The 20,779-nt window shown below is 41.2% G+C and overlaps 1 protein-coding gene across 11 annotated transcripts in view; it reads left to right on the forward strand.

The window, feature by feature from the left end:
- The window catches only part of BBX (BBX high mobility group box domain containing), a 267,943-nt gene extending 248,878 nt beyond the window's left edge, over positions 1–19,065 (forward strand). For 7 of the 11 annotated variants that reach the window (XM_025990005.2, XM_025990008.2, XM_072722421.1 and 4 more), the window contains 5 exons: positions 217–306; positions 1,675–1,734; positions 9,052–9,249; positions 11,435–11,621; positions 15,971–19,065. In XM_025990005.2, coding sequence (XP_025845790.1) covers positions 217–306; positions 1,675–1,734; positions 9,052–9,249; positions 11,435–11,621; positions 15,971–16,058 — 623 coding nt within the window. In that variant the 3' untranslated portion in view covers positions 16,059–19,065. The remainder of the gene's footprint in view (positions 1–216; positions 307–1,674; positions 1,735–9,051; positions 9,250–11,434; positions 11,622–15,970) is intronic. The other 4 variants (XM_025990010.2, XM_072722438.1, XM_025990009.2 and 1 more) reach the window with 3 other exon arrangements.
- The last annotated feature ends 1,714 nt before the right edge of the window (positions 19,066–20,779 follow it).

The following is a 20,779-nucleotide window of genomic DNA, read 5'->3' on the forward strand; positions in this document are numbered from 1 at the left end:
TTTCTAAGGAAAATTAAACTGGGTTTTAAATTTAAACCTAAAGAAGGGCGCTGAGCACTAGTAGTTAGATGAGTAAAGCTATGCAAGATGACATATCTTGTGACTCAGTTTGCTTGTACCACAGGTGGGTGGAGGGTGTAATTGTTTAGGAACACACAGTATTGTTTTATGAAACACTGTAAATTTAAAATATATTTATATTAATATTGTCTGTAGGTCCTTTCCAGTCTCAGAAAAAGAACTTATTCCACAAAATTGTCAGCAAATATAAGCACAAAAAGGAGAAGCCTAATGTTCCGGAAAAAGGTATTGGTGCCTTCCATCCTCCATCAAGGTTTCTTGGCCACCTCCATTGTGAATTCATCTTTGAGTACCGCTTCTGTGCACCGCCTTTGCCTTTTCCTCCCCTTGGCTTGCTTCAGTGTCATCGGCTCCTAATGCAGGCATATTCATTATTTCCAGACTCCGCAGCTAATTGCAAAGAGATCTCCTTCACTTGGATTCCCACTCAAATCCCGTAATGTCTCTATTTTCAGAGTTCCGTATGAATCCTAAAATTGCTTTGTTTTCATCCATATTTGGTGCATTGTGTAACTTAGTCTTCTTGAGCTCTTATACACTTATTTTCTTTGACTGTTCTCGTTTTTCCTCATGTCTGGCAGCCTTCAAACCAGGACCACGTTTTCCTACCTCCTGAAACCTTAGGAGTTTCCTGTTTGTATGAAAGTGCTACCATTTCTGTACTTTCTCTGACCCTTGAGGATTCTTGTCTAGGAGGATTCACTCCTTAGTCATAACCTCTCTTTTTTCCCAGTCTGTGTTACTTCATTTGCCAGGATCTTCCCACCCCCTTCAGCCACATAACTTATTTCCAGAGGGCAATAGAGATGCATTGCCCTCCGCCAACTCTTCGCTCTGAGCATCTATCTTATTATTATGATTTTGATGGGCCCTTGAACCTCTTCAGGGCTTATCTGAAGATTTCCTTCTTCTCATAGTTCAGGACTCCTATTCTTCTTTCACATAAAAGATAAATCTCCCCATCTGATTTAGTACAGCCACATGTCCCGGAAGTTGGGCTTTCTTTAGCATCGCCTTGCATGTTATGTCGTGACTACTATGAGCCTACTCATCCATCCGATGCCCATTCCCATCCTACTTGCATGGCCAGATGTGAAGCCTTTTGTGTTTCTGGAATGAGGCTTTAAATACACCTGTCTTCCATGTGTAGATATATGTGCCTATATGTTCCTGTATGTAACCTTTTACTTAATTTGGCCTTTATTTTCACCTCCACTCCAGCCTCTTAGGTTTGTTTTGTATGTTAATATTTTTACCCTCCTTCCAGTAGAGAAACCTCACCCTTTGGGTAAAAATGTCAGCTTTTAGCATTCCCTTTTAACTGATCTTCAGTTATCTTAACTAAAGTCATAGAAATTATCCAATAGTGTATTTCATATAAGGCAAATTTGTTTCTTTTTATCCATATCCTGTATAGCCTGATTATTTTAATTGGCAAATGCCATTTTGAGAATTAAATAGTTAAAATAAAACTCTGCTTCATTTGTGTGATAATGTTTCATATATAAGCTGTATTGTGTATTGTTTTCTTTTTCTAGTGTTATGTGTCCTAGAAATAAGAGTTTCACTTTCTTTCTCTGTCGTTGCTTTTAGGAAGTGGGGATAAATGGTCAAACAAGCAACTCTTCTTGGATGCCATTCACCCTACAGAAGGTAAAAGCAGCAGTATTTTCTGTATGATTTCAGGTAGTCTGTGTTGGAAAAGCTTAAAAATGCATAACTTATATAGGTTCACCCAATAGCACTATACCTGAGAGCTCATAATTTGGTTGTTTTTAATTATTTTTTTTTCAAAAGACTTATTTATTTATTCATGAGAGACTCAGAGAGAGAGGCAGAGACATAGGCAGAGGGAGAATGAGGCTCCCCACGGGGAGCCCAGCATGGGACTCGACCCTGGATCCCAGGATCACAACCTGAGCCAAAGGCAGACGCCCAACCACCGAGCCACCCAGGCGTCCCTGGTTGTTTTTAATTTCCAAATCAAAACTGACAGATTTTTGACCCTGCTAAGGGTCAGGCAGTGTGTTGTATGGAGCTTAATTTGTCAGAGGAGCACTTATAACCTTTGACAAACTTATAACTAAAAATATTGCATTCATGTTGCAGGCAGATGCTTATGGGAGGCAGAAGAGAGCCAGCCTGGAGCTCTCCTGATTGGTTGGTTGGTTGGTTGGGCATGGGCATGTCAGCAGTGTTCCTCTCATGAGCTTTCCCTCAGCACACCTCCCAGTACCTCTAAATACATTCAGATGGAATGCTCCAGAGGCTTATGGATAACCAGGAAGAAGTTCCATATTGACTAGCATAATGTTACGGGTCCTAGGTGCAGGTTTTACTTCACAATTTCCTACAGCCATATTTGTTTGTGATGTCTACCTAATTTCTGTTAAATATTGAACCCTCCAGTGAGTGCTCATTATTTCTGTGACATTTAAAGGGTTGTCCTCTTACCACTGATTTCTCTTTTTTTTCCCCCATCATAACTATTTTTAAGGAGCTGAACTGTTTTGTTTTTTGAGGATTTTATTTGTTTATTTTAGAGAGAATATGTCTATGCACATGAGGTGGGAGGAGCAGAGGGAGAGGGAGAGAGAATCTGAAGCAGACTCCACACTGAGCTTGGAGTCCCATGTGGAGCTTGATCCCACAACCAGGAAACCATGACCTGAGCCAAAACCAAGAGTTGGATGCTTAACTGACTGAGAGCTACCCAGGCACCCTAAGCTGAACGTTTTTATAGTCCTTAATTAGCAGTTGCTTCATTTGAAAACTAGAAGCAATCTTAAAAGTCACTGAGTCCAATCCCTTTGATTTACTTACAACCCAAAAGGGGATCTTATTGCAGAAGACCATGTCTCTTGCTTCCCAAATACACCTTTGTTCTTTTCCTGAAAGGGAGACAAAATTTAAAATGCACATTTGGCCCAAGTCATTTATCCAAAATACTCATGAGTTAGATATTATCAAAAAATACTCAAACTTGAGTTTATAGCAAACATGAAATTGTTTTTATTTGGTAGGCACTGCTCACAACGAGCCAGATGTCTGTTTTTATGTCATTGCACTTTTACAAAAAATGCCAGCAGTATATCTGTTTTCTAGCCTGTTACTTCACATTCAGAACCTCTCCAGAGGACTGTTTCTGCTGTTAGCTGGCAAAGCCAAATCTGAATTGTTGTGCTGTTCTCAGCATTAAATGCTAACATCCAAAATGTGATATATATATATTAGCTCTTGTGTATTTTAAAGATATATTTTGCACAGACTTGTTAAGTGTAAGGCACTGATGAACAATCAGAAATCAAAGAGGCACTTAAGACCATATTTACTCTTTATCTGAATTGATACTGTTCTAAATGTTTTGTTTTTTAAACAACAGAAACCCTGTCTCATGTAGAACCATGGTATCATCGCATGTGCAGTGAGGTAGAAAGAAGGAATCAGGAGACCTGAGTGTCGGTCTCAGATCTGCCACCAGTGAGCAGTTTACAGTGGGACAAATTGTGTTTAACCTCACCAGGTTCACTCTCCACACATGTACTAAGTGAACATGTGATGTGTGTGTTGAGGGATGGGGTGAATGGTGGGGAGTAGTAAGACAGCAGCCTCAAATGTCATTTCCCCTCTCACACTTGCTCTTAGTATCGTGATTTGTTGAGTGGGTGGGGTGATGCTGGAAGTAACCTTATTCTGCAGCCCTAATTTTGCCCTTTAGGGGGCAGAAAAGTAAATCAATTTCAAGTCTTCTAGGCTATCCCAAGGGTTTAGTGGAAATAGAGTTATTATTACTGGTGATGTTAATTATATTATATATTAGTAATGTATATGCATATGTTACAAACTTTGAAGAATATGTGCTAAAGACTGCATGTCTTTAGGTGTAGAGTGCATATTAATTTCATGTGGCCAGGAATAAAGGAATGAGTTTGTGCATCAGAAATTACCAGTAATTTAAAGTGATCTTTTGGCTCTTAATTTCCATACCATCCCCTATATTTCCTTATTCGGGTGGTGACTTCGTGACCTAGTAAATTATCTAGGCCCTTTACTGCATCCTCTCTCCCCTATGGCTTAAGCTTTACCTTGGAGAACATATGTAAATAAGGAGAGAGGACGAAACCATGATCGCAGTGTTAAAATGTACAAACCGTCCTGGGCAAAGGTTAGACAGAAATCATTTGTAGCTGATGTCTGTACTAGAAATGTTGTTCCCACTGAGACATTTCACTCAGCTTCCTGTTCCTGACTTCCGTTAAAGGGATAACTTCAAGTTCACTATGCTTTCTCTACACCATCCTGAGTATAATTGGTTTGCAATTCATTTTTTTCCCCAAAATACTAGAAATCTTTAGGTGCTTAGTAATCACATCTGCAGTTTAAATGCTAAGCTTATAATCTGTTTTAAGCATTTTTCCCCCATGCTTTTACAATTCAAAATCGCTAAACCATTTCTTGAAACTTGCAGATCACAAAAAAAGATTGCCTCTCAGCCTAGAATAAAGGTTAGATTTTCAGATAAACCTACATGATTTGTATCTGCAACTGTGTTTATCTTTTCTACCAGGTTATGATGTCCTATGCTCATGCTTAAGCTGGTTGTTTCTAATTGTAATAATAATGATGATGATAATTAATACTTAATATTGCTTTATAGTTTCTAGACGGCTTTAACAATATTTTTTGAGAAACTAATCTTGGCAGGAGCCTCAGGGAATTCAGGAGGACTTATTAGCCCCCAAATACATGACGAGGAATTGAAGCCTGACCAACATAAGCAGGAAGAAAAGAAACCAGCACTCTTTCCACTAAAGCACATTGGCTTCTTACAGTTTCAATTTTTCAGGCATATCTGAGTCCCTTATTTGGCTCAGATGTCGCAATTGTAAGTGGTATCTTAAAGGAAAAAAAACAAAACAACCAAAACCTTAGACTGAGAATCTTCAGAAGATTAGTTCCTTTGCGGTATATAAACCTAATTACAGAGGAGAAAAAAATCTGGTTTATAGTTAGATTTTCAGACATGATCCATAACACTCAGACTAACCTTGATGTCTTTTCTCAAGTTCAAAATAGTTGCCATGTAACTTCAGCAAGGTCTCCTGGGGTCTTAGATAAGGCTCATTCATTTGATTCTTTTTCCTGTGTTCCATTCAGCATCTGACAGCATTTTCAGCTCAAGAGAGACCAACCAAAGGCAATGAGATTCCAGATTTGGCTATAATAATTTCCGTGCAAGTTTGATTCCCCTAGTTGGAACGTGAATTCATGACTCTGGAGCGCTCTAGTGGCCTCCTGGGGTTCAGTACAACCACAGTGCTGCTATCTCAAAAAATGTACCCCCCATTTTGGGAGCAGGGTTTGGAAAACAAGGCAGTCTCTTATTGCCACATTCCTAGTGTTGCTCCAGGAGTGAGCTCACATTATCTCTCTCAGATGATATGCTCCAAGTGTGTTATGATTATCGTGGAATATAAAAACTAGCCCTGTGGACTTGTTTCGAAGTGCTTGGGTAGGTTTGTGTGTTCAATTACAAGCCGAAGGAGAAATGACTAATTTGTTTTTAGAGGACAAAAGCTTTTCTTTTCTCACATTTCCATTAGTTCGGCAGAGAGTGGGGGGAAAAGGAACTGACTTGCTGTCTTGGTGCTCAGCTTCAGACTTTTTTTCTCTCTGAGCTTTTTCCATTTTCTCTCACCACCAGGCCTTCCTTTGCTTTGCTAACATTGCTTGACTCAGATCTACTATTGCGTCCCAGACAACCACTTCTTTAACTTAGCATTACCTGTCTCTCCCAACTGTCTTCGGATAGGGTCCTGTGTGAGTGCTGACCTGAAGGCTGCCGTTGGTCTTGGCCTCCAGGCAGCACAGGATGTTCTGGGGATAAAAGCATGTTCTGCATCAAAGCATGGGGCAGACTCATTCTTACCTCCCCTTCCAAATTCTGGCGAGGTCTCATTATGTCCCACTTTCAGATGTGGGCAATCTGCAGGCCCCAGGATTACTTCCTGATCTGGCAGTTACTTTAGAGGAGACATCTAGAGGGGTGGCACTGCCTCCTTTTCAGTGACTTATGAGAATCTGCAGTGTATTCCCACATTTTGCCGCTTCTACTTGGTCTTCAACCTGATTCGTTCCTTTTCTCTCTCCCAGTACACCAGCTCTGGGACTTGATTGCTGGTGTCTGTTGGCCAGCCTGCCTTCTACACCCTGCCTTCTACACCCTTGTTCCTTGTCTGCTGGTTTCTGGGTTTCCCCTAGTCCCAGTCTGCTCTTAGGCCTTAACTCTACCTCCTTTTTCCAGTCTCTTTGCAGCCGTCCCCTTGGCTTCTTATTGGATTTTAACTAATTCATCTGGAACGCACAGGAAACAGAGCAACCACTGAAAAGAAATGAGACCACTTGAAGGCTAACCAAAAGCAAAAACTAACAGTCCTTGTCTAGGGATTCCCTTGCCTTGAGATTCTGGAACTGGCTAGAGGCTGGCTGGGACCCTAATTCTGGGCTGTGTGGCAAATGAAAAGAATTTGGGGGCTGATGGCTCCTTTAGAGCCAATCTAGTCCAGCCTCTACCTTAACATGAAGAAACTGAGACCCATGGTCCTGCAGTTAGTAAGTTAAAAAGTCAGGAATAGAATCTAGGTCTCTCTGTGACTGTCATTTCCATTACCCTGTTGTCTTTGTGTAGAAATCAGGTCATCTTTTCCTAACCCACTTGGCCTTTTTTTTGACCTCCTGGGTTCGTTCTTTCTGTAAGCAGCTCTTCTGATGTAATTCACCCTTCATCTTTGGAAGCCTGCTATACCCTTATTTCCCAAGTTCTAGATTTTCCTAGGAAGTGGAAGGAGAAGAGGGAATAGGTTAGTGCTTTTTCTAGAAGGGCCGTCTGTAATGTTGTGATCATACTAGAGAGGTGATTAAGATCCCCCCAAATAATAAGAAGGGACAACTGATGGATCTGGATAAGAAACTAGAAATTTTGAAGCTTATGAATATTTTAATAGAGGTTATTTATGCTCATTGTAAACTCATATTCTGGCTTCTTTATACCTATCGGATGCTTTGAATTTCAGGGCTAATGCAGAGTCATGAAACTTCTTTGGAGTGTTTCTTAACCAAATTATCTTTTATTTTACTGGCAGCTTTTATTGAAGTTTAAACTAAAAAAAAATCTTAAAATACACACCAGCCCTGGCTATGTTAAGCTAAATATCAAAGTATAAATACACCAAGACTGTTTCCTGGATACAGATCTACAATTTCAAAGGAGCCTTTTTCCTAATTTTTGATTACTTGTTTGAAAAGATACTTGGAAATGTTGCCAAGTAGTTTCTTTTAAATAACTATTATCTTAGGCCTGTCCCTCTAAGCCATCTATTATGCTATATTGAGGTAAGGCCAAGCCACAAATCACGGTATGATTCCTGCTTTACATCCTTTTTCTGGATGTAATTGAAATGATTTCTTGCTTGTTTTGGAATGGGAAGTCTGCAATCAGTCTCTTGAGGGCAGAGATGTTATGAATCGTAGCCCTCCTTTCTCAGGGATACACCTAACCTCATTAAAAACCTAGATTAAAATGTTTTAAGTGAAGCCCATGCAAGAGTTTATACCAGCATGTGCATTTTTTCACACCCTGAGTTATTCTCGCTCTGTACTCTCCCTCTTATTTTAGCTTTATCTTCCTCTTATGCGATAGCATTGTATTTCCAGCGTCTCCCCTCAGCTCGGCCTTGCAATCAGCACCTTCAGTCATCCCCGTGGACCCAGTGTGCATGGAGTGGGCCTTGGCCAACCTTGATTTCTCCAGCCACACTCCCCTCTTTGTCAGAAACTATTTCTGTGCCTGTGTTAAGAGATTGGATGGTTTAAAAATGGAAGGATGCCTCTTTTCCCTGCTGAATGGCCCTTAGGCCATGGGAATTTTTTTTTTAAAGTAAAAAAAAAAAAAAATTCCAGTTACTAAATTTGATGACATGTATATATTCTTAATTAAATGCTTAGTGTACTCCTATCCACATATACTGGTCTTACTTTTAAATTGAGTGTGGGGAGAATGAATTCCTAAGGAAATGAGTATATAAGAAAAGATAGAAGCATCAGCTGTTTGAACCAGGAGCAAGTATGCTCCTTATTCTTGACACAGTGACTCCTCGGATAGAAGTGTATGCTGTTAAATGATTCACTGGTATTACAGTTAGAATTAAGGTACCTAATACCCTTCCTGGAGCCTTGCTGGCCTGTGGTACTTCATTATCTCACTAAGCACATTCACTTGGTCCTAGGAATCAGTGAATGGGAGAGTGTTTCCTTACATGTGGGCATCACACGTGGACATCACACGTGTGGGCAACACACATTGTGACCAATGGTCTGGTCTTTCCTGAGCAGTCAGTATGTATAAAAGAAGTCCAAGCCTCACAAACAACTTCTTTTCTAATCAGTCCAGCCTGGTGATTGAAAGCAAGTGTCCCAATGGTAACAATAAATTTAAGAAGCACATATTTAATCTCTGTGTCCTCAGAAGAGAAACTCCTTTTATCATCTTCCCCAGACCACCTAGGTGGACAGGAGGATCTTGGGCAGGGACCCTGGCCACATGTAGAAATTATGGGCTGTTGGGGCACAGTCCACTCAGATTTGCATACACTGTCTTCCCCACCAACCTGTAAGATATCTAAATACTTAGAAAATGTTATTCCAATGGCCTCTTGGTTCAGTACTCTGTTAAAAGAGAGAGGGGGCATCTGAATCCTCTGTACTTAATTTATCAAAGCAAATATAAATATATTGGTTTAAAATTATGGTCAGTGTTTTTTTTTTTTTTTTTTGCCCATCAGTACTTTGAGAGCTCTAAATCTCCGTTCACCAGTCAGATGGGTCAGGCAGTGAGAAATGTTTCTAAGAGTAAGAGCAATGTCTACGTCTTATGTTTTTGTGTGTAACTATATATGATCTGTCCTATTTCAGCCATATTTTCAGAAGACAAAAACACCACAGAGCCTGCTCATAAGGTTAAAAATGCCCTATCCATTCCCAACACTCCAGAGCCAACAACAACACAAGAACCCTTGGTGGGCAGCCAAAAGAGAAAAGCAAGGAAAACCAAGATCACCCACCTTGTCAGGACAGCAGATGGCCGGGTATCACCAGCAGGAGGTACTTTGGGTAAGGAGAAGGAGCTTTGGATGAGAGAGAACCAGAGCAAGGTGATGACTGTCATGGCCACGTTGGCCAGCAAATGACTATAAGCCAAGTGTGGGTCCTCACTGAAAAATGGGTCTGTTCCGCTGGTTTGGCCATGGTAAGATTTCTTTCTCTGGATCTCCTGGAGAACTAGTTTTCCACAGGCTCCCAAATGTACAAAATGTACACGTTTTAAAATCCTAGCTCTTTTTCCAAGAGTATTCTTAGAAAGGAAAGGTAATTTTTAGGACTGTGTGTTTCTCCTTTTTCTCAGCATGCACAAAAGCAGTCTTCATTAAGTGAATTCCCAAGGATCCTAGACTTTTAAAAATACTAGATGAATCAGTGTTTCTTCACGGTTCACTGTTCAACTCACTACAAACCATATTATCAAGTATTTAAACCAATGGATTAAGGAACCTTAGAAAGCATCCAGCACTTTCCATAAAGCTAATTTTTACCACGGAGGGAGCCTGAGAACGCTTCTGGATTTCTTGAGTTTTCTGGGTTTATCTTTAACCAAATCTTAACTTACGGTGAATTTCTCTATTTTCAGGCATGGCCTATCAACTATTTGCTGTTCCTGTTGATCTCTATGGCAGCAGAATTGCCTGAGGGGCCCAAGTTAAGGAGTGGGGTCAGAGTAGCTCCTTCAAATCTTAGGGTGCTGCACCAACTAAGCATTAATGGTCTTTCAGCACCCCGGGCATCTCATTCCATCAGCTTTGAAGTGCCCCTCCCCCTACCCTAATCCAGTTTCCAGAAAAAGGTCACAGGTCCATAATGAGTTCTATAAATTGGAAAAAGTGTTTAGAGCAGAAGGGGGAAAAAAAAAAACAGTGAAAGACAAACCAAGAAACAGACTCTTAACTATAGAGAACAAACTGATGGTTACCAGAGGGGAGGTGGTAGGGGGATGGATAATGTAGGTTATGGGGATTAAAGAGTATACTTAGCATAATGAAATGATAAATCAGTAAAATTAAGAACAATGATTAAATGAGTATATTTTGAGTAATATTTATAAATACCTGATTTAGGTTAATCTAATAGCAAATAAACGTTCATTGCTGAGATAGAATAGGAAGACAGTGACTGAGTTTTGTGCACATTTTGTGTTTAGCATGTATAGATTGATAGAACAATAAAGCATATTAAATACCCCCATTTTACCCTGTTATATAAGAGATGACGCTCAATGAGGTAGGATTTCATTTTTGAATACATTGAACTTTTAGGTACAAGTAGGATGAGGACTTGAATTTAGTTTTCTTGATATTTAATCCAGCAGGCCCCTTGCTCTTTCTTTCCCACTCTGGGTTCTGTTCTGTGATTTTGATTTTATAAATTGTTACAGCCTCATTTTCTCATAGAAGGAGTGAAAAATCTTAGAAATATTACCTTCATTTAGAAAAGCACATAGCACTCTCATATTCTAATATATGACATTTACAGCTTTTATCACTTGCTTTTCTATACTTAAAATGTTTTAAAAATCATAGTAAAGATTCCTCTTCCTTTATAATGGCTATGTAATAAAGAAAGTGTACTCATTTCCAACAGGTATATTTTCATAGCATTTTAGCACCTCTTCCTAAACACCAGATGGCCCTTCGTCTTCATCTTCCTTCCAGTAGGTCTTCAGAGCAAGAATAACAACTTGGGATCTCTCTGGGATTGACTGATCTTACTGGTGGGATTGGTGCAGGCCATCCTGAACGCTGGTGTCACAGCATACCAAATGGCCAAGTTGCCATAGCAGGGCATCCTACAGCTTGATTAGAAATGTTTCCTCAGTTGGGTTTTTAGGGGCCTTCTACAGCAGTCACAGGCCCCTTTGCAGAAATCCCATCAGTTTTATTTTGGTCAAGGCCCATTTCCCCTCTTACTCTGAGACTGACCTATTCTTTGACCTTGGATAAAACACAGCTTCTCTTCCACTTAGTTTCAGGGCATAACACTGTCCATAGTTGCTATTGAGCTTAATAAAAGAGTTTTATTACCATGGGAGAAGAGAATCCATAAAAGCCTTGGTATTCGATAGATGACAAAAGTGAACGAAGAATATTAGCTCATTTCACATTGTCTGGCACAGAGTTTTTTCTCTGTCCCTTCTCTGGAGAGAACACAGTGATCCTGTTGTGATGAATTTCCCCTTTCTTTACAGACGACAAACCAAAGGAACAACTGCAGAGGAGTCTCCCTAAAGTGAGCGAGACCGGCTGCAATGACGAATGCTCACACAACCCCGAGACCGCAGAGACTCGGAGCAGCACTCCGGAGATGCCAGCCGTGTCTGCGTTCTTCAGCCTCGCCGCGCTGGCTGAAGTGGCCGCCATGGAAAACGTGCACAGGTTAGGGGTGTGCTCCACCACGACGTTGGGGGGCCTACTCAGCCTTACCCCCTTGTGCACAACAGGGATAGAGAGAGCAACATGGAAGCTGAATCATACTTTCTGACGTGATTATTTGTGGTATTTTTCACAATGCCTTGCGGTTTACAAAACTCGGTTCAAGAGCAAGTTACATGACAGGTTATAAAAATGTGCATCCTAATTAGCAGTGTGGGAAAGTATAGGGAAATTTAGTCAGCCACCTGTTGCATTTTGAATCTATTATTCTGTGGCTAAACTGCATTTCCATAAAAAGCCTGGGAGAACAGAAGCAATAGCTAATCATTAAGTGTGAGCTTGGAGGTCAGGCCTCAGGCCTGGGTTTGAGTCCTACATCCATCATCTCCAAACTGCAAGGTCTTGAGCAAAATCGATCATTCACCTCTCTCCCCTCCAGTTTTCCTTCTATAAAATGGGGGTGAGTGGCACTCACTTCATAGAGGTGTTCTGTGGAATGAGCTAATGTCCCAGCGTTGGCACATGGTAAACCCCGCCTCGAGGAAGCCATTGGTGGTAGTGGTGATGCTATGAAGAAAACGGTGGTCAGGAAAGAGCATCTTGTCATATGACTTATGGAGGGCCTGGATGTTTCTTAGTCTGTTTGCTAAAAAAAAAAAAGTCATTTCTTTCTCTCGGCCTAGGTTTTCTCATCTCCCAGTGAACATAATGATATCCCCAAAGAATCACAGAGTTGGAAAGATCACATGAGATCATAAGTCTGAAAGCCTTTTGAACTCAGGAAAGCCTCAGAAAAAGTATATTAAAGTCCTAAGTGTATAATTGGGTATTCCGCTATTTAATGGGTCCTTTGGGAAGACAGAAAAGCCATTTGTAAATTCACGTATTTCAGACTTTTATTCAAGGTGGATTACTCACAGATGAGCTACTTTCCCAGACTTTCAGTCTTCAGTACGAGAGTTTTAGATCTAGCACAACTTCCATACCCCTGCCCTTTGGGCTCCACTCTCCTTCTCCACATCCATGTTTAGGAGGCCCTGATGATGTAAGCTTTGTTTGCTTCTTGCTCTTTACCTGTCACATTACAGCTCTAGAACTTCCTCACAAATAGCCTCTAGATAGTTCCAAGAAGTCAGATTTCTTTTCATGTGTATACTGCAGGTGCCTACTAGCAAGTGAATGCTGACAGACACTGTTAAACTCCGCTCAAGTCTCCAAAGGAAAGAACACACAGTTCTCTACTCATGGGGTTTTACGGTCAGAGCACAGAGGACAGACTCATACGCATGCGAGAAGATGTACTATATGCCTGCGTGTTACTAAGTGCCCCATAAATTTTTGAAATAAGAGGCAATGTAAGAAGTCAGAGGGGGTCATAATTCAGGGCTCAGGAAGGTCTGTCACACAGTCCCCCTTGCTGCGGCCAGCATTCCCCTCTAAATACGCCTGTGGTCACACCCTGGCTCTGTTAAGCAACCCTCCGTGACTTCAGGCTTGCAACAGCAGGAAGCCTGAGCAAATCTTTCTACTCTCCTCTCCACCACCCCATCCTCACCACCCTGCAGTTGCATGGAATCGCTTGCTGCCACCTAGATGAGCCAGGTTCTTGCCTTTGTACATCTCCCTCTCGGGCAAACTGCTGCCCCGCCCCTCCTTCCATATCTAGTCCTGCTTTCATCTCTCGGCCCTCCTCCTAAAGTGCCTGCACACCGTCTGTGCATACTCTCCAAGACCAACTGCCGCACTGGGTTGTAATTATTCATCAACACATCTGTCTCTTTCCAGTGTATTTTGAAAGCAGAGCCCTGGTTTTAATCCTCATGTCCCCAGCTTCCTTAGCTCTGGCGGTTACACCAGTGGATGAGCAAACAAAGGAATGAGTAGATGAGTAAATGAGGTATTCTCGAAGTATGACCACCTAAGTTCACTAGCAGGCATAGAGAAAATCGTGTGAAGAGAGATTTTTTTTTTTGAAACCGCCCATGAGAAAGAACAGTATTACATACTAGAATCTATCAATCACACAGATAGCCTGTGTTCTTAATACCTAGAAAAACAGATGCCCCTCTGAAGAATCTTAGTTGTAATTTTAGTCCTTACCTGTTAAAGCAGAGCTACCAGACGCCATCTACCTACAGACTTAATGTAATTTTAGCTGGGTTGCACATCCAGTCATTACTGCTTAGGCATCACCTAGAGGGTGATCAGCAGAGTTGGGGGCAGAAATTTTTTTTTCTTTTTTTTTTTAAGATTTTATTTATTTATTCATGAGAGACACAGAGAGAGAGAGAGAGGCAGAGACACAGGCAGAGGGAGAAGCAGGCTCCATGCCGGGAGCCCAATGCGGGACGCGATCTCAGGTCCCCAGGATCACACCCTGGGCTGAAGACGGCGCCAAACCGCGGAGCCACCCGGGCTGCCCTGGGGGCAGAAATGTATTACCTGCATTCTTGTCGTGAGAAATCTTAACCTTAGGTTCAGAAATCCAACATAGAAAGGCCGTTTTGCGAAATGCAGGAAATAGGAAGTTGGAACAAACCTTCGTTGAGAGCCTATCTATTTACTAGAAATTTCAGAAGGGGAAAGCTCATTAAATTTAGTCCTAAAAATCAGCCCTGCCAGGTGGGTCTTTTTGATCCCTTTTTAATGATGTTGCAGACGATTAATTTGCCAAGAATGCACAGCAAACCGAGTTAAGATTTGAACGAGGGTCCTTGAACTCCAGCGTCTGCCTTTTCTCCAGCCCACTGCTTAAGCAGGCATCTGTCACGTCCTAGGAAGTCATGAAGAACCTCGCCGCTGCTTCCACCGGGACCTGTAGCCATCAGTTAGCTGTAGCCACATCGGGCTCCCACCTCCTTTGCTGTTTTTCTGGGACTCAGCTGGCTTTCACCCCAGTTTCTCTCTGCCCCTGTTGGTCTTTTATGCATACTGTAGTCTTCATCTTTCACTTTTCTTTTTTCTTCTTATGTTTCCTTTTTCAATACTTATTAAAATTCTTTTAGCTTTTGTAATATTGTTACATATTCAATCTTAAAGGTAGAAAAGAAAATCACATTTTAATTTCATCTTTCTTGAACAAAGAGTTGAACATATTGAACAGTTGGTGCTTACAGCATCCCCACATGAATGAACAGATTAATCCAGAGGTTTGATTATAACACATGTTTTGTTTTTCTAAAATCCTAATATCTCAGGCTAAGTGATTATTGGATTCTGAAATCCCCAAATGTTGTAATGTATCTACACTGTTTGTGTGTGTGTGCCTCAAGAGATCTTTCTTGCGTATAATTATGAAGAAGATATTTCAGTTTTTAAATAGCTCCTTTTGTCCTCCGTAATCTGAAGAAAGATACTGTGTTGAAAAGGTCAAGCCCCCGGAAGCCTGGCTGCCGCATCCCAGATTTCCAGCCAGTCCTGTGCAGACCATTGCAGACCAGGGCAGCGAGTGCACGGTGCCTGGTCTTTGGTGGGCCTGTTGGGAAAAGTCCAGGAAGTGCCCCATCCTGTCTTTTTTAGAAGGAGAAGCTCTGTAGAAATTACCAAGAATTTGAAGGGTTTCCTCGTAACTGTGAAGTCAGTTTGTTCCTACTCATTCAACAAAAGCCGAATTTAAAATCAGTTTGGTGTAGTTCCAATCCAAATGATGGGTATTTCTATGAGTTTTCTAGTCGTGTCTGGGGTTCTCTCTCCACGTGTGTTGATTTGGCCCAAGTCACGGGTTTTCTCACACCCCGAAGTCCCTGCTTGCCTTTTCCCCCCGTGCACTTGCTCTCCGTGTGCCCATGGGACTTTGCTGTCATCTCTTCCCTCACTTGTGTTAGAGTCACAAACACAAACTCTAGTCTCAGGGGCCATCGCTTTAATTGGCCTTCAGTTTTAAATTGAGTTTATTATCATATACCTTGGGAAATGAGCCTGGAGGTCACCAATGAGTATAGGAGAGTTTTCCTCTTGGGCAGCTCAGGGAAGGGAATGAGTCATATTTAAATATCAGTGGATCAAGAGGAAGACTGTTGTCTTAGAATCATGGCCCCCAATTGAAAGTTTCCCACTTCTTAGGGAGTCGCCCCAAATCTGGTGGTGCTTCAGGTTTCACCTCTGCAAAATGGAGGTGCTTGTTTTGGGGCGTCCTATGCCTTGAGTCTTGTGAGGGGAAACCGAGATAAGAAATGTTCAAAAAAGAAGGAGCTCTAAGAAGAGAAAGGGTTTCGGTGAAAGAGCCTAAGTAACAAGTCAGCATTAGTGATTAATGATACTGGAAAGCTTTTATTGGTTGCTCATCGCCCTCTCCTATTTCTGGTAACATACTCTAAGTGGGTGACTTCTCTTCCTCCCTTCTTGTTTTGCAGAGGTCAGAGGTCAACTCCGCTCACCCATGACGGACAGCCAAAAGAAATGCCACAGGCTCCTGTACTTATATCCTGCGCTGACCAGTGAAGCGCCCTTTAATTGTAAAACATTGTGCTTTACCTACTACCCTAGCCTTGTCTTTACCGAGGGATGCTAGTGAGTCCAGATGGTGGAAAATATAGACTGCAAACAAGTGCTTGTTGCCCTACACGGCCCAGATTCACTTGAAGCAGAAGTTAGCATCCTGGGCCAGTTTGTTCTTTTGGAACCCAGAGTCTTGGAGGGTGATGTTATCTGTCTGATAATGAGCAGAAACAGAATGAACCTGGAGCTTTGCTTTCTATTGAAGGCTTTTGACGGTAATAGGTGGTAACTTGGTAAAAGGCTGCCTTTACTGTAGCTCATCCAGCATCTCTTTTACCAACCAGAGAGTGTGAAACTAGTTTCGTATATTACCTAGTTATTCTTTCAAAACAAAAACAAAAACAAAAAAAAACAAAAACAAAAACTGACGCACTGCACTAGTTATTATTAGATATTCTTAGTCTTTTTTGTACATGGAGATTTAAGTTCTAAGATGGTTTATATAATAGGTTATACCTACATTTATATTGTAGAATAATATTAAAAGGCCTGTTCCAGAGACTCCCAAGCAGCACGGGCAGGCAGATGTACCATTGTTAGCGGTGTATGCTCGGCCTCGTGGTCCATATATTCTGCACTTTTATATTTGCCACCAGAGTGGTAGTTTGCTGGCAAAGACAGAGAGAGAGAGAGAAAATTAGAATTCTTACAAGCTGAATTTTTTTCTTCGCCTGGAGTGACCAAGAATTTGCTTGGGGCTAATTGTGGCAAATATTTTCCCAGACAGGGGAAGAGTCCTGCAGATTACAGATTACTGATGTTTTCATGCCTTGAGGATTCTTTTATTTTTACACAGGGGTCTCAGTGACCAATGGATCGTTCATACAAACAAAAAAAAAAAAAAAGAAAAATATTATTCAGAAGTGACCTTAGTATTAATTACTTCACTATTCTGAACACATTGAAGACACTCACTTCATGTGGACTTTGAGCTACAGACCTTTTCCATCCTTCCCAGACAGACTGGACGGGTAGCAACTACTATGCACAGCCTGATTGGCACTGCAGGTTTTGAGAGCCATTTTTGAGTTTGTGTTGTTAAGGAGGTATTGAATAAATGCTGAGGGAGGTATGCTTGACCAGGGGTGGGAGTCTTAGTCATAGAGCCACCTGCAAGTTTGTTTCCTTTTTGTGTTTTGTTGCTTTTGAACATAAAACCAACCATACAGATGCCAGTGCCAAGTGGATTACCTGGCTTATTAGAACATTCGACATATTGACTTAACCACCTGACATTCACAGTGTCTTGTTTCCTAGCAACACATGCAAAGTGATAAATCAAAATTAGTCGGAGGCTACCGATTTTACAGGGTATTTGTTCCATAGCACAAAGTGTATCCCCACTCTTGCATCGCAGCACAAACTACCAAATTTTAATTATTGGATTCCAGCAATAATTTTTATTGGTTTTCAAACTGGCGGAATTTTGATAGCGTTAGTTCGAGTTTGAAGCTTTTGAATTAGATCTCTAAATGGTGACAGTTTACAAGGTTTTATCTAGCTTTCTTATTTATACTTGACTCAATTGTAATGATGATTTTTTTTTTCTAATCGTAATTTGACCTAATAGCCATACAGAAAATGACTCTATTAGTACTGACTAGGTTTAGCTTTTCATAGTTGTAGATATTACTTCAGTTTCGGTGCTGGAAAATATGTACAACATACTAACAGAATTGAAAAAGAATATAGGGATTTGTTTGGTTTGTGTTTGGGTTTTTTTTTTCCTTCAAAGCAGGTGAAGAGGGCAGCAGAGCATTGGAATGGTGTCCTCAAAAATGCATAATCATTGTGAGCATGGAGGAAGGAAGAAGGAATTAGTAAGCTAGGTTAGTCAGGTTAGAGCTTAACCCCATTCACGTAGAAATAAATCAGGTGAGCAGCCCCAGATTTTAGCATAATATTTTTACTATGATGCTGTTTTATTAATATTTTCTAAATTTCAAAACACAAAGTGAATGTTTGAAAATTGCTGGGTCCCATTGTTGGTGGCTGTTGGAGTTTTTGGACCACTTGCTAGCAGTGATTTAAAAATTATAATTAGCTAAAAATCCAAAAAAATAAAAAAAGAAACCAACAACAAAAATTGTTTGGTGCAGAACATGCACCTTGACAATGGTACTAACTTGTTATTCTATAGAACACGTTAGAATAGATCTATTTTTGCCAGAGCACCCTCCTTCAGTCCTCCAATTACATTTCACTAGATTTCCTTAAGAGATTGCTGTATATTCATGGGACCTTTTTTAAAAAGAAGCAAAACAAAAGATTACTTTTTTCTATGTGATTAATATCTTACTTGATCTGCTTTTCCTAAACCTCAGTGGCTTTTCCCTTAGGCAGGGGTGGGGTGGGAGGGCAATCTACTGGATATGACTGTTTTCAGATACTTTAAAAAAAAAAACCTTTTTGTAGAAATGCTTAATTTTTAAGCGGTTAGGCACTGAGAGTAGCAGAAATCCTGCAAAGCTTTATAGTCCTTTAGACACTCGCCTTGTTGTTTCTCTGAGTGAAGTCTTGATTTCAATAATAGTGCTTTTCTCATGCCCTGAATCCGCTGGAGAAGGGTGTTGGTATTTTCAGGTAACAACGTTTGTTAGCACAAATATTTCAGACCAACATGTAGTACCCCCCTCCCATCTATCATTTTCACTTCATTTCTCTCATTCTTTTATATTTTGGAAAATCGTATTGCTATGGTGTGTACCTTAATCTGCCAGCAAACACCATCGACACTAACATTTGTCCCACAAGCATCCTCAAAAAGTTGTTGCACCTTATGTATATCTCAAGCAAACCAAAATATGATGCTCTTCTGCTTTGTTTTATTCTAAATTGTTGTATCATATCTTTCTGAAAAACCATTCTGAAACTAGTTGAAATTATCAATATTTATGCTTTTAACCTTAATTTCTGGATTCAAACCTGTATATAAATCTTTTGAAAAAAATTGTCCTAGCCCTTCTCTGTGATGCCGAAGTGGATGATTTAGTCTCAGATGGAGACGCAGTACTGTTCCAGTTTTCTTTAGCCTTTTATTTATTTAGTTATTCTGGGTATTTTCCTATGTAATTTTGAAGTGTGTAGAGTATATTATAGTAACTGAAGCTGCAGCTCTAAAAAGCTGAGTGAAAGAAAAAAATACTGTAAGACATCCTTCTTAAGTTTTTATCTGTTTGGATAACTGTAACAAGATCAGGAAAAGGAAAAATGTCCCACAGCCACACTGACGACACAGGTTCTTATCCCCGGATTAGGTTAGTTCCCAGATTTTAGATAAAAGTGTAATGCATCAAAGCCCTTTTATGAGGATAAATCATACTGTTGTAACTCTTGACAGTCTTTTTCCCCCACAAATACCAGAACTACGTTCATTTAATTCTATCAGATGAGCTTTCTACCAATGCCATCTCGAAGCCATGCTGAGATCATTCCCACATTATCACTCATTCTAGTTTCTGCCATTAAAACTGCTGGAGAAAAAAAAAAAAAAAAGTGGTGGAACACTCCGAAAGAAAAGGAGCATCTGAACCGGTCTGGTTATTTATATTCCAACCTGTTTATGCCCCGTCACTTTCTTACCAAGTCAGATGCTACTCTGCCTAAGTCCCAGAAAATTTTGTTTGCACTCTGCAGTCTTTGGCTCATCGTACGGAAAAGTTTGCACCTCTGTAAAATCTCAAGCAAATTACACATTGATACAGAACCAGGAGTAAGCTGGAAACGGAATGACCTGTTTGGTGGATACGGTTTGGGGGGAGGGAAGGGGCGGGGGGGTATCAGATAACTCTGTTCCCAGCCTGGCGTCTGGCATTAATGTGAAGCAGTGGGGACCACGCTGCCTGCCGAACTACTGTATGAAGCCCCCGCGTCTGGAGACCAGCAGCCGGGGCGGGAGGCCGGCGTCCACGCGGCACAGGAGGAGCGCCCCTCCGGGCCTCGCCGGGGACACGGAAGGAAGCTTTGCGGGGCCCAGAACCACCCTGTGTCACCGGGAGCCGGGGTGGCCCCGCGATGCTGTGGAGGAGCCTCCCCTGTGATTGCGCTGCTCCCCAGAGCCCCTCACATCAGGCCAATGGTAACGGGCTACCTCGGCTTTCCAAGTTCCACGTCAGTAAGTCCTGTCGCCCAGCTTCGCCCGTTCTGCCTCTGCCTTCAGTGCCATTGTCGCCCCCTGCAGTGTTCGGACTTCACACACCGCCTCCTCCAGAGAGAGCGACGTATTGCATTGCGGAGAATGGGCAGGAGAAGCAAATGTCTTACTGCGTCCGGCCTCCGAAGTATTCCGAGCGACCGTAGGTGGGAATGAAAATTTAGCTCTCCCCACATAGGACCTTGTTTTGCACCTTATAAAGAGTGTACTAATTGTTAATTAGATGTGGCTTTTATTTATACGAGCATTCCCAAAGAACTAGATTTGGAGTTTGTTTTTATTTGAGTTTTGGGATTTTTAAAAGTTATCTTATTTAGACTAACATCATACTTATAATATAAGAAACAGTTGTTCAGTGTATCTTACCAGCTCCGTCTGGTGAAGTATTCAGGGTTTGATGGACTGCTTTGCTTTAGTTTGGAAGTGATCGCTGAGTTTATTATACTCCATATTAAATCACCTTGTCCTTTTCACTGGGGACACTCTTTTCCTTACGCTTCAGATGAAAGAA

Source organism: Vulpes vulpes, chromosome 1, assembly GCF_048418805.1.
Source record: "Vulpes vulpes isolate BD-2025 chromosome 1, VulVul3, whole genome shotgun sequence".
Lineage (NCBI taxonomy): Eukaryota > Metazoa > Chordata > Mammalia > Carnivora > Canidae > Vulpes > Vulpes vulpes.